Source organism: Phascolarctos cinereus, unplaced genomic scaffold (assembly GCF_003287225.1).
Source record: "Phascolarctos cinereus isolate Bilbo 61053 unplaced genomic scaffold, phaCin_HiC Scaffold_1;HRSCAF=81, whole genome shotgun sequence".
NCBI lineage: Eukaryota > Metazoa > Chordata > Mammalia > Diprotodontia > Phascolarctidae > Phascolarctos > Phascolarctos cinereus.
This window is the reverse complement of record NW_027555514.1, coordinates 270,306,649-270,319,475: the sequence shown is the minus strand read 5'-3', so window position 1 is coordinate 270,319,475 and position 12,827 is coordinate 270,306,649. Positions and strand designations below refer to the sequence as shown.

The 12,827-nt window shown below is 41.0% G+C and overlaps 1 protein-coding gene across 3 annotated transcripts in view; it reads right to left on the bottom strand.

Annotated features, from left to right (window-relative positions):
• ANO4 (anoctamin 4) overlaps window positions 1-12,827 on the bottom strand; it is a 415,292-nt gene that overhangs the window by 117,137 nt on the left and 285,328 nt on the right. For 2 of the 3 annotated variants that reach the window (XM_020982322.2, XM_020982323.2), the window contains one exon: window positions 10,449-10,493. The exons of the other annotated variant lie outside the window; for it this stretch is intronic. In XM_020982322.2, the coding sequence (XP_020837981.1) occupies window positions 10,449-10,493 (45 nt within the window). The remainder of the gene's footprint in view (window positions 1-10,448; window positions 10,494-12,827) is intronic. 3 annotated transcript variants of the gene reach the window in all.

Below are 12,827 nucleotides of genomic sequence, written 5' to 3'. Positions count from 1 at the left end.
ATTAGTGTCCTGGCCGTCAGCTATCTATGGAGTGTTTAAACTCATCTGTAAGTTCTACTAGGTTCTAGTTCTAAAGCTGGAAGGGACTATGGGTAGTCAAAGCCCCCTCATTTTACAGATGAGGAAACTTCCAGGGAAGGCTGTGGAGGCATCATCTGGGCTGTTTTCTGAAAGCATACACAGAGGGGAGAATCAACCCCAGCAAGACTGGACCTCTGCCAGGTGCAGAAAGTTCATTGTTGGTTATTTCAACAACACCAAAGTTTTTATTAATATTATTAAAAGCAACAAACCATAATTAGTAGAGACATAATTCCTACTTTACAATACAAAATGGATTTGCATTCAGAAGACTTGCTACCATGAAAATAAATTTCCTCCCCCTCTAAATCCCAGACCTGTAATGTATTACAGACTATATTCTTATGATTTATAGATTAAACACCTTGTGGAAGTGCTTGTCTGAAAATCCCTTAGATACTATAAAGTTCAAGAGAAGAAAATAAAAAATCTCCTCTTCTGATGAACATTTTTTCATAAGTGGTTCTTCTTTTATAATGCCTTCAATGACAGATTTAGGATAAAAGCAGAATCATAACCAGAGTGGGGCTAACAGGGCTTTGTCCCAGAGTCTCCAAATTCAGAAGGTGTAGACACTTAAGACAGACACCCTCCAGCTCAGTAGAAGTCACTTTGGTAAATGAATTACCCTACCCATTCAGCTGACTTATGTGAATTACTTCTTATGTTATTTTCATATGGTGAATTACAGAGTTGGTTTGAGGGCAGCACCGTGCTGCTTGCCCCAAGTAACACAATTGCTAGTGATGGCTCTGGACCAAAGTTTTACTTGGTGAGTCATTAATGGCCACTCATGACTTATGTGAACTTTGGCAGGTTACTCCATCTCCTATTGCTTGTCTATAAAATGAGAGGACAGCATGGATGATCTCTGAGGTTTCTCGCTCTAGATCTATGATCCTAGGATTCAGTATTAACTCTAGTCTGAAAGATGGCAGATAACACTTCAATGTTTTTTAGTGTCAAATTCTTCCACATCACTAAAGAAGGATTTTCTACAGAACAGCACAGAGAGAAAATGGCAGGGTACTGAGCTACGTCTAGTCTTGACTTCTGCCCAGATGGAAAATATTTTGACTTGAGACTGGCATCATTAAGCAGACTTCATGGTAGCCTAGAAACTAAGCCAGCTACCAAGGAGAGACGAGCAGCCCGAAGTAGTTTACTGATATTTATTAGACACCTTTGTGCAAAGCACAGGGGTAGGCAGTCAATCAACTAACACTGATAAGGTGCTTCCTTTGTGCTGATGGGAGACACACAGGAAGAAGAAGAAGAAGACATTCCTGCCTTTTAGAGGCTGCCTCACTGGGGGTTTTTCATGATTGTAGCTTATGTGTTTATGGCACCTGTTGGTGACAAAGCACATTCACATTATTTCAGATGGCTTATGTAAAAGAGGTGCAGCCTGGTTTCGCGATAGGGTAGTAGAATCAGGAAGATTCAGGTTTGAATCCTGCCTCAGTCACAACCTCAGGCAAGTCCCTTCCCTTCTCCAGGACTCAGTTTTCTCCTCTGTAAAATGGGGAGGTTGGATTTAATGACCTCTGAAGTCCCTTCCAGCTCTGAATTGAGAACCCTAAGATCTCATCTGAACCTTGTTCATTATCTCCATTTTACAGATGAGAAAATTAAAGTTCTGGCAAGTGATGCATTGCTCAAGTCCTCGCAGATGGGCTTTGAGAGGTCTTTGGCTGAACAGCTCCTGGAGTCGACCTGGTAATGAGTCTCTCAAACTTAGCTAAGCTGCTCTGAAGATAACATCCCTCAATGGGCCCATAATGGAAGGCTTCCCAATCATAAGATCATGGGATCCCAGATCAAGAGCTGGAGGGCACTTCAGAGGCCAGGCTAGACCAATCCCCTCTTTTTACAGAGGGGGAGACTGAGGCCCAGAAAGAGGTGACTCTTCCAAGGTGTCAGTACTCACAAGTGCCAAAGGCATGATTTGAATACCAGTCAATAAACATTTATTAGGTACCTACTGCTTACTAGGCACTGAGCTAAGCACTATTCTGAATCCAGAGTCAGCTTTCACTGTAAGCTTTTGCATTGCCCTCCCAGTCTTTGAGAACCCAGGGGCTCCTCTTCTTCCTGCCATATACACTCGATTAGACTACATAAAAATGACGCAGGCACAATTTGGGATACTCATTCTTTTAACCAGGTCAGATAATGAGAGATATTGTAGGGTCATGTTTTCGACTTCTGGTTTGGATATATGATAAAGCCGAAGGAATTATAGAGGGTATCCAGCCTCAGTGAATTCTACAGAGCTGTAAGTGAAGCCAGCTTGTACTGATCGCAGTCAGATATAGGTAGGGCTGGGTTTCTTTTTCCTTTCCTTTAGGCCAAATCCTCCCAGGTCCCAACTATTCCTTGGATGCAAAGTCCAGGTCAATAGGCTACTGTTTCAGGTACTAGGAAGTAACTTACTGAATAGTCAAAGACCTTTGGAAATGCAGAAATTTATTTTCCAGACTGTAGATTGAAATCTGTAACTTTTTTTTTTACTTTTTTGGATAAGAGTGGGGCAATTTCTCTATTTAGTCATTGGCTAAGTTGTAAGCTATTTGTCATAGACCAAATAGGGAGGAGAGGAGAGGATTGCCTCAGATATGATACAGTAGAAAGAACATGGCTCTGATGTCAGGGAGCTAGTGTTCAAATCCACCCTCTGACATGTGTACCTTCCTGGGCTATAGTTTTCTCATCTTCAAAATGAAGAGGTTGGACATTTAAATATATATATATATATACATGTATATACACACACACACATATAAACATACATACATTTCATATGTATACTTGAGTACATACATATATAAACATACATATATTTCATATGTATACTTGAGTATATACATACCCATGTACAAATATTCCACATGTGCACATACATACACATACACACACCCAATATATACAAATATTCCACATATGTGTATGCACATACATACCTATGTGCTTATATGCACATATATATTCTATGTGTATATATAAATGTATATTATATATATATATATATTTGTACATATATGCCCTGTGGTGTCTTCTAGCTGAAGATATATGATTCTAGATATATGTTCTAGAATCTAGATATATGATTCTGATCCCTTAACCTCCTTGGACCTGAGTTTCTTCATCTGCTAAATAAGGGGCATGTCTAAACAGCCTTTGCGGTTTTTCCCAGCTCGAGGACTCCAAGGATTCTATTAGGCAGGCCTTCCTGGAAGTCATTTGACAAAGAGAATGGAGAGAAATCTCTGAAATGATGATTAAGAAGCAGATCATTTCTCACTTTTCATTTTCAGTTCTGTTTCTACGATAACGACAGTAACAACAGCAGTCGTGCTGTAAGGGGTACAAAGCACTTTATCTCATTTTGTCCTCACAACAACCCTGGGAGATAGTTGCTGTTATTATCCCTCTTATTATCCCTATTTTATAGATGAAGAAATGGAAGTAGACAGAGGTGATGTGACTTGCCCAGGGTCACGCAGCTAGAAAGTTTCTGAGGCTAGATTTGAATTCATATCTTCCTGACTACAGGTCCAGAGACAAGTCCCACTCATTTCTACGGTTAAATGTGAAGCTTTATGGGTAAAAATATATTAAAAAACTATTTCAGATAAAATGACAAAATGTATAATACCATATGTCCTATTCATTTAGTACTGACTAAGCATTTTGTCCATGTGAGCACCTCATTTGGGGCTGGGTGAGAGAAAATCATAAGACAAGATTTTTCCAGGATGGATGCTGATGGTTCTTGTACGAGTTAGCAGTCAGCATTCATGTGTAAGTTTGGTTATGCCTAAGGTCCTTCTCAATCGTGACACTGTGGGATGGTGTTTGAGCTTGGCCTTGAAGGTAAGTAAAGTAGGACATTGATAGGCATTAGTGGGAAAGGGAGAGAGGTCAAGGACCAGGAAAGGGAAAGGGCAGAACCTTTTTAGGGCACAATTGGCTAGAGTACAGAGTGTGATGGGAGGTAGTAGTGAGAAATAAGGTAAGTTGGAAGTAGATTAAGCAAGGCCTCTACTACTAAGCTCAGAAGTCTGTTTTTTATCTGATATGTAATGGGGAATTAAGACAGGTCTCAGTGTATAGGATGGATTGGAGGTGGGGTGAGAATGAGGAGGGGGACTTGTTAGGAGATTAATACAGGCAAGCTCCATTAGAATGTAAGCTGCTGGAGGACAGACCTTTGTATCTTATCCCAGGACCTAGCACAATGCCCAGCACATATCAGGTACTTAATAAACGCTTATTAAGCAATTGATTAATAAGGATCTGCACCAGGGTGGTATAGGGATAGCCAAGGTATAATGGGCAGATAAAATTGTCAAGTCTTAGCAAGTGATTAGCCATAGGTGAAGAAGAAGAGAAATCTCTGACTCCTATTGTCTCTAGGATAAATAAAATAGAAGATCCTCTGCCTGGCATTTGAGACCCTCTATTGTACAGTACCTCCCCCTTCCTGACCTTTGCTCATTTCTCATCACTCGTCTCCATGGGCTCTTCATTCTCACCACGCTGTCTTGCCCACTATACCTTGAACAGTTGCACAGCCTGGAATGAACTCCTCTCTCACCTCCACCTTGGAGAATACCTAGCTTCCTTTAAAGGAGGAGTGGCTCAGGTGCTACCCTTAAGATGAGACCTGGGGGGTCCAAGAACATCCCCCACCTGCATTAGTGTATTCTCCCTCTTAAAATTACTTTGCATATTATTTCATATTTTCTAGTCTACATCTGTCTTGTATTATCCCCAATAGAACAGAAGCTTCTTAGGGGGCAGGAATGGTTTCATTCTTGTGTTTGTGACTCCTTATATCTCCCAGAGGGGCAATGTAAGGCTCAAATGAGATAACATATGTAAAAATGTTTTATAAAATTTAAAGCATTATGCATGTCAAATTATCACGGGGCAGTCAGGTGGCATAGTGGATACAGAGTTGGATCTGAAGTCAGGAGGTCCCGATTTCAAATGCAGCCTCACACACTAGCTGTGTGACCCTGGGCAAACCTCTGTTTGCCTCAGTTTCCTAATCTGCAAAATGGGGATAAATAGCATCTACCTCCCAGGGTTTTGAGGATAAAATAAGAAAATAAGTAAATCACTTAACACAGTGTGTGGCTCATAGTAAGGACCACATAAATATAAAATGAAAAAACTCAAAGAAGTCAGCTTGGGAGAGTGGCAATATTTCTTCTCTTATAAAGAGACTGGGTGGGAGAGTTTTTAATCTCATTATGGTGTGGAAAGGCACATCATGAAACTCACATCCAACCAGACTTCTCTCTATTTATTTGAGACCTATAAAAACAGACAAACCCAAGGGAGGGGGGAGATCTGTAAATGTGGGTTCAAAATAAATGCTTTGTTGAAGGACTTTGTTTTTCAATTTTATATTGTTATTTTATAACTTGTTATTTTTAGTGTCACAGAGACCCACAGTTATGGAGACTCCATCAGGTATTAAGTTTTATTCCATCAGAAACCAGGACTTGCTGGACTGATAATGGCTGGAGAGATTGGATTAGATTTCTTTTTCCTTTCCTTTGATCCAATTTTCCCTTTGTTGTCATTCAGAGACACTTAGGATCTGCCTTTTAACATTCTCTGGCTGGAGAATTACCACTGGGTATGTTATTGCTTTAGTGACTCGAAATGAAGGGTTAAGAACCATGGACTTACTTTATATATATTGTGCGTGTGTGTGTGTGTGTGTGTGTGTGTGTGTGTGTGTGTGTGTGTGTTCATATCATTGCCTCCTTTCTGTTTATTTCTGGGGAAGATACAGCCCTCTCCTCCCCCCACCTTCCAAAGCTAACCTTTATCTACTTGTGCTTCTAATCTCATTCCCTCCAGCTTTCTCCTTATACCTTATTCCAAGGATCACCCCCTTTCTCTAAGCCTCAGTTTCTCCTTCTCCCCAGTCTCCTTTCCCTCCACCTATAAACAGGATCAAATTTTCCCCAGAATAAACTAATTTTTTACAATCCCAGTATTTGAGCGTTCCCGTTTCTTTCTTGTTCCTTTCCTTTATGGCCACATTTCTAGGAAAAAAAATAGTCTACCCTCATTTTCCCTCAATACCTAGTGACTCCATAGACAGAGATAGGGACAGCACCTGTGATTTCATAGGTGTAAGGAAATCCCAGGGGAGAAAACTCACTGCACCAGTGGCTGGCAGCACTGACTTTACAGCTTGTATCTTGAGAGTTGCCTGCAGGCACTGAGAGGTTGTACCTTTGCCAGGGTCACCCAGCCAGTAGGCTGAAAAGGCAGAACTTAAACCCCATGTTTTCCTGGTCAGCTTTTACTCTGTTGTGAGATACTGACTCTACAGATCATTTCCAGCATGTATGGAAACATTCCTTTTTTTTCTTTTTTAGTTTAGAATTTAACATTTTAAAAATCTATTATAGTCATGCATGTGTATATACGTATGTGTATATACGTATTTGTGGATGTATTTTATATACATACATATATGTGTATACATACTTACATACATGTATATACATACATACACACATAATTACCCAGTTGTTTCAGTCATGTCTGACTCCTTGTGACTCCATGTGGGGTTTTTTGGAGTGGTTTTGCTATTTCCTTCTCCAGTTCATTTTACAGCTGAGGAAACTGAGGTTAAATGACTTGCCCAGAGTGACACAGCTTGTGTGTATATACATACACATACATATATGTATATATGTATGCATGTATCTACCTATGTCCTCTGTCTATCCATCTACCTATTTATCTATCCATCCATCCATCTATCTGTGATTCCTTAACCCTCTTGAAATGGGCTTCCAGCCCTATCACTACAAAAATAGTCATTTTGAGAAAGCCTGATAAACAGATCCAGTGGCCTTTCTTTTTGGGGTGGGGCAGTGTATGCAGTGGGGGAGGTCCTTATCCTCTTTCCTCTCTAGGCAGCAGACAACATGGTTGCCCATTCTTTTCCTCCTGGATTCCATATCCTATCTTGACTCCAGAAAGCCACACTGTCCTGCTCGTCCTTCTGCCTGTGCGACTCCCTCTTTTTCTCCCTTTTTCATGACTACCCATTTGCATCCCAACCTCCAAGGTTCTTTCTTTTACTCTATTCTCCAAACTATATCCCATGGGAATTTCCTCCTGCTTCACAATTATCTCTTTGCCAACCACCAAATGTATTTATTTGCTCATTAGTTTGCCAACCACTTATTAGTGTCTACTGTATACCAATCATTGTACTAGGTATTGGAATAGATGGGATAATTAAAAGAGACCCTGACCTCATGAAGCTTACAATCATAAGATCAGAGTATCATCGATTTGGAGCTGAAAGGGGGTCTTAGCGGCCATCTAATCCAACTCCCCTTATGTTACAGGTAAGGACACAGAGACCCAGAGACTTAACCCAAGGTCACCTAGCTAATCGGTAGCAGAGTCAGGAGTGAGCCTAGGTCTTCTGAGACCAAATCCGGCACCTTTTCCAATTTCCTCCCCCAGTCTAGGGTGATGATACGTGAATACCCAGTACTGTATACTGTGCAATAACTACACAATACAGAGCAGAAAAATGGGCTGTAAAATAGAAACAAATGTCATTAAAGAGCAAAGAAATGTGATTTTGGATTAGTGGGACCAGGGAATGTTTTTCAGAGGAGGTGTAACCTGAGTTATGTCTTGAGGAATGAGTAGGAATGTGGGATAGTGAAAGAGAACTGGATTGGAACCAGCAGACCTGGGTCTGAATTCTGGGTCTGACACTTCATAGCTGTGCGACCTTGGTTAAGTGACCTTCCTTATTTTGGTCTCACCTGTAAAATGAGGCGATTGGATTGGATGGCTTTTAATGTACCTGTGAGGCCAAAATCCTGTGTTTTCAATAGACATGGAGATGTATGTTCCATAGGAAAAGGAAGAAGATGAGAATGAATGGCGGTGGGAAGGCAGGAGATGTGGGAGTAGTCCAATCTGCACAGACCAGAGAAAACTCAGAGGTGGGATGGTCTGAAATAAGCGTGAGAAGGCAAGAAGGGGACAGGCTGCAGATAGCCTTGAATGCTAAGCGACATACTTTGGGCTTTATTTGGTATTAAACAGGGAGACAGCGATGGGTTTTGAGTAGAAAAATAACATGCTCAGCTCTGTAGATACATGAGTGATCTATGATCTCATTAGCGTGGAAAAGTCTTGGGGTGGGAATGCTTTCCACGAGCTACACAGACGCTCTTAGGGTTGGTCATACCAGCAAGCTGCCTGAGGCACATAGAAGTTGAGTAATTTAACAAAGGTCACACAGCTAATAAATGTTAGAAAAACAATTCAAATCAATCTTCCTAACTCCAGATGCAACATTCTATTTGCCTCTACCAGGTCTGTGCATATGAAAGGTTACTCTGTCAACAATATAGAGAATGAAGGTGGCTAGGTGGTACAGTGGATAGAGTGCTGAGCCCGGAGTCAGGAAGACTTGGGTTCAAATGCGACTTCAGACCCTTACTAACTGTATGACCCTGGGTAAGTCACTTAACCCTGCTAGCCTCAGTTTCCTCATCTGTAAAATGAGCTGGAGAAGGAAAAGGAAAACCACTCCAGGATCTGTGCCCAAATGGGGTCATGAAGAGTCAGATACAACTGAAATGACTAAACGACAATATAAAGAATGGACTGGAATAAGAAAAAAACTAGACACTGGAAGGCCATTTAGTATACCGTTACTCCACAAGAAATGAAGGGGAGGGACTGGGTCCTACAGTGCCCACAGAGCTCTACTGTCCAACTCATTTCTCAGTGGAGGACATCCAGGTGCAAGAGAATATTTCCTTGTGCCCTGGATGTTTGAATTACTTCATTTTCTTATGCTTTCAGCATATATGATAGCCTTAGGAGTCCAATCTATTTTAAACTGGACACAGTCTTGCTGTGAAGGGCGTGGAGGATGACTACCCTGACCCTATTACTCCTCTGCCCAAATGCCTATAACGGATCAAATTCCTTTATTTTACAGATGAGGAAACTGAAGCCCAAGCTGACGACTTGCTCAAGTTCACCCATCTAGTACGTGGGAGATCTGAGATGTGAACCAAGGTCTTCTGACATTTTTTCAAGTACTCTCAGAGCCAGGGTGCGTCTTTTAGCAATGAGCTCCAAGCAATCACAACACTTTCTTTGGATGCCAAATTCCTGCTTTAGTTAAGTATGGGCCCAGTATGCCTGCTGCCTAAGGACCAATGTGGCTTTGTTAAGAGAGACTCAGCACCAGACGGACTGCAGAGAGATGGATTTTTCAGCCACAACAATTCTTGCAGACCATCTACCATATCATAGAAGGCTTGTGCTCTGTTATTATACCAATAAAACCAGAGATCCTTAAAATACTGAGACAGGCCAGCTCTCCACAAAGCATTGAACAAAGTTAATAAGTTAAAGAGAATTTTATTAAGCTCTTCCATTAAGTGGCATTATTATATTAATTGTGGACAATCTAGTCTCCTTCATGTAAACATATAACCAAAACAGCACTGAGCCCCCAAACATTAGACTGAAATGAACTATTAAATTTTTTTTAAAAGGGACCCATTAATTGTCAGACTAATTAACTCACTTGAAAGAAGGAAAACTATTGTGATTCTGAAATTAAAAAGTCTCTTTCTCTAATGCTTACCAAGGGAGCCATAAAAGAACACCACTCCATCACTCCATCACCACCCTCCCCCTTTCTTCCCTCTAACCAACTGGAAGAAACAAGCTTTGGGAGGATGTGGAGTATTTGCAACATTTGCCCAACACAGCTGTTCTCACAAAGAGGTCGGGTTCTGGCCTCTGCCAAAGTTATAGATTTGCCAACTTTACTAACAAAGCAGCTCTCAATCTGAGATGAGAGCATCTCACAGTGAACCAAACTGGGGCAATCAGTTCATAAGAGGGTTGTCAAATACAGTTTAATCTGTTTCTATTTGGAACAGCTTTCAAGGACTTCGGAGTAGAAGGGAAATGATTTTAACTGGGAGGAAAAAAAAAAGGTATCGTTCAGGCCAAAGCCTTCAGAATTGGAAAGCACCAATTTATCTGATCCCAGGCACTGAAAAAAAGTTTCCCCCCCAATATACTTGCAAGATGAACTAAGTTCCTACCAAGTATGGAGGCCTGGCTTGCTGCAGCGAAGGCTCTGAGAAGGCCATTTTTAGCTTTGTTCTCTTTTAGGCCATTCAGAAACAAATCCTTTTTAAATATGGAATTTGGCAGGCTTTCCACGTGGCAAATACCCATTGTCCCAGCTCGCAACCTCTTGCAGTCATTGAATCCACCAACCAGTGGGCCGAAGAACAGCCGCCTGGCTGGAACAGGTTACTAACCTGCTCGTGAACTTGCACCGGCGGGGCAGGTAATAGATTTTTCTCCTGGAAGAACAGCAAAAATGAAGCCAGTCGAGAAGAAAACCCATCGTCAGTTACAGTTTGAACTAGCAAGGAAGGAAAGGAGATTGAAGATAGAAGCCTGTAAGAGGTGGAGGAAAAAAACTAAAAAGAGATTAACAGTGAGACCCTTAGCAGGCACTTGGGGCAAACATTTCCCAACCACACAAGCTGATGGAGCTGTTTTCATTCCTCGCTCATCTCCTCCACCCTCCTACTTCTGGGCCTCTCCCATACATAACCTGTGGGAAACAGGGATTTAGAGCTACCTGCCTGGGCCTCAGTTTCCTCATCTGTAAAATGAGATGAGATGTTTGGCTTACATGGCCTCTGAGCTCCCTGTCAGCCTAAGATCCTGTATAATACCACAGTCCTGTAAGGTAAGCTCTTCCTGAGATTTCCCAGAAGGTACTGGGGTAAAATTGTGTGGGTCCTGAAGATGACTATCTTAAGAAGTTAGCTTTTTTTCTAGGGAAATGCAAATCCTGGGTTAGGCTTCCTTTTTAAAAATAATGTAGTCTTATGCAAGTTAACCCTGATTGAATTAAATGGGGGGGGAACTCAAGAGTTCAAGAAAGTAATTAAACCACACTGCAAATATACATGTTACTGCATTATAAGTTGTACATATGGCTTTCCTAAGTGCTCTTAACTTGAGAGAGGTAAGAGTTAGATAAGTGAGAGAGGGAGGGGGAGGGAATGTGGTAGAGAAAAGGAAAGAGAGAGAGAGAAAGTGAAAGGAGAGAAAAAGAGGGGAAATAAGAGAGAGAAAACATGAGAGATAGATATGGGTGAGAGAAAGAGGGAGGGAGAGGCAGAAAGAGGAGGGGAGAAGGAGAAGGAGAGAGAGAGAGGTTTGAGAACTGAAATGACAGAGTGTTTAATAGCATTCTTTTTGGCATAATGCCGATCTTTATCGAAATCTGGTCTCCTACTCCTAATTTTGACCATTATTCACTGGGGATTTTTGTTTTTTAACCAAAGCAGTTTCAATATGTTCTCAGTTGTTCCTGATCCAGCTCACTTCTGGAAAATGAAGGCTTTGCTTCACACAACTCATCCTGCATATTTAGGTAAACTTGAAGATCTCCCACTGCCCATAAACATGATTCAGAAGCAGATTTTATTGGCAATTTCCTATGATAAAAGCAATTATGCTGTTTCCTCTTCATCTCACATACACTGCAGAGGTGATAAATCAAAGGGGACTGAACTTGGAATTTCAATGGGCAGGATGCAGGAAATCATAAATACATATAAAAGTTGATGTGGCTTTTAAAACATAGCTCCAAGTGGATGCTTGCTTGTTATATGGAAACAGTTTTCAACGAAAACTCTTCCTCTTGCACGCGTCCATGTTCCCTTCATGAAGCTAGAATTCTTTGCCTGACTGGAGAATAAACGAACATCATGGTATGCCCATTACTGCATGTTAATAACCCATATTTTTTCCACTATGGATGAACATATCAGCCCAGAATTGCTAAGGGGCAGAAATGGCCAGATCATGGTATTACTTGTAATTATCACTTTCATTTTATTTGTTAATATTAAGCTAGGCTTAGGACAAAGAGATAAAGAGAAGTCCTCCTAGACAAATAAACTATCTTGGTCCTTTAGGGACCCACCCTTGTGGTCCTAGGAAAGGTCTTGACAAACTGTTGCTAATACCGTAAAACCTTTCCAAATGGCAAAAAGGGAGCATGGAGTAGAAGACAGAGAGAGGTGGGTTCAAGCCTCGCCTCTGACACATATTGGCTGTGAGACTTTGGGCAAGTCACTTAACCCTTTAGTGCTCGAGACAAGTTTCTAAGAATGAAGAAAAAGGATCCACTTGCATCAGTAGAGTTTCCTCACTACAGAGACCCTACATCAATGTAACTAGAGGTCTGATGGACCATTTAAAAAGGGGTTCTTAACCTTCCATTTGTTTAAATTTTTTTAAAAAAATAACTATTTTAATATACTTGGGCAACTGGTGGATAGAATGATGGGCTTGGAGTCAGGAAGACCTGAGTTCAAAATCCTGTCTCAGGCACTTACAAGCTCTGTGATTGTGGACAAGTCACTTAATATCTGTTTGACAAAGTTTGCTCAACTTATAAAAATGGGGATAATAACGGTTTGTACCTCACAGACTTATTGTAAGGATCACTGAGATAATTAATGTTTGTAAAGGGCTTTGCAAAGGGCTATATCAATGCTAACTATTAATATTATTAATGTTATCACTGGTTTCCTTTGTAATTCCATATTTTATTTTCTACATTTTAAAACACAATTCGGAGAAGAGGCCCATAGGCTGCAGCAGACTTCCAA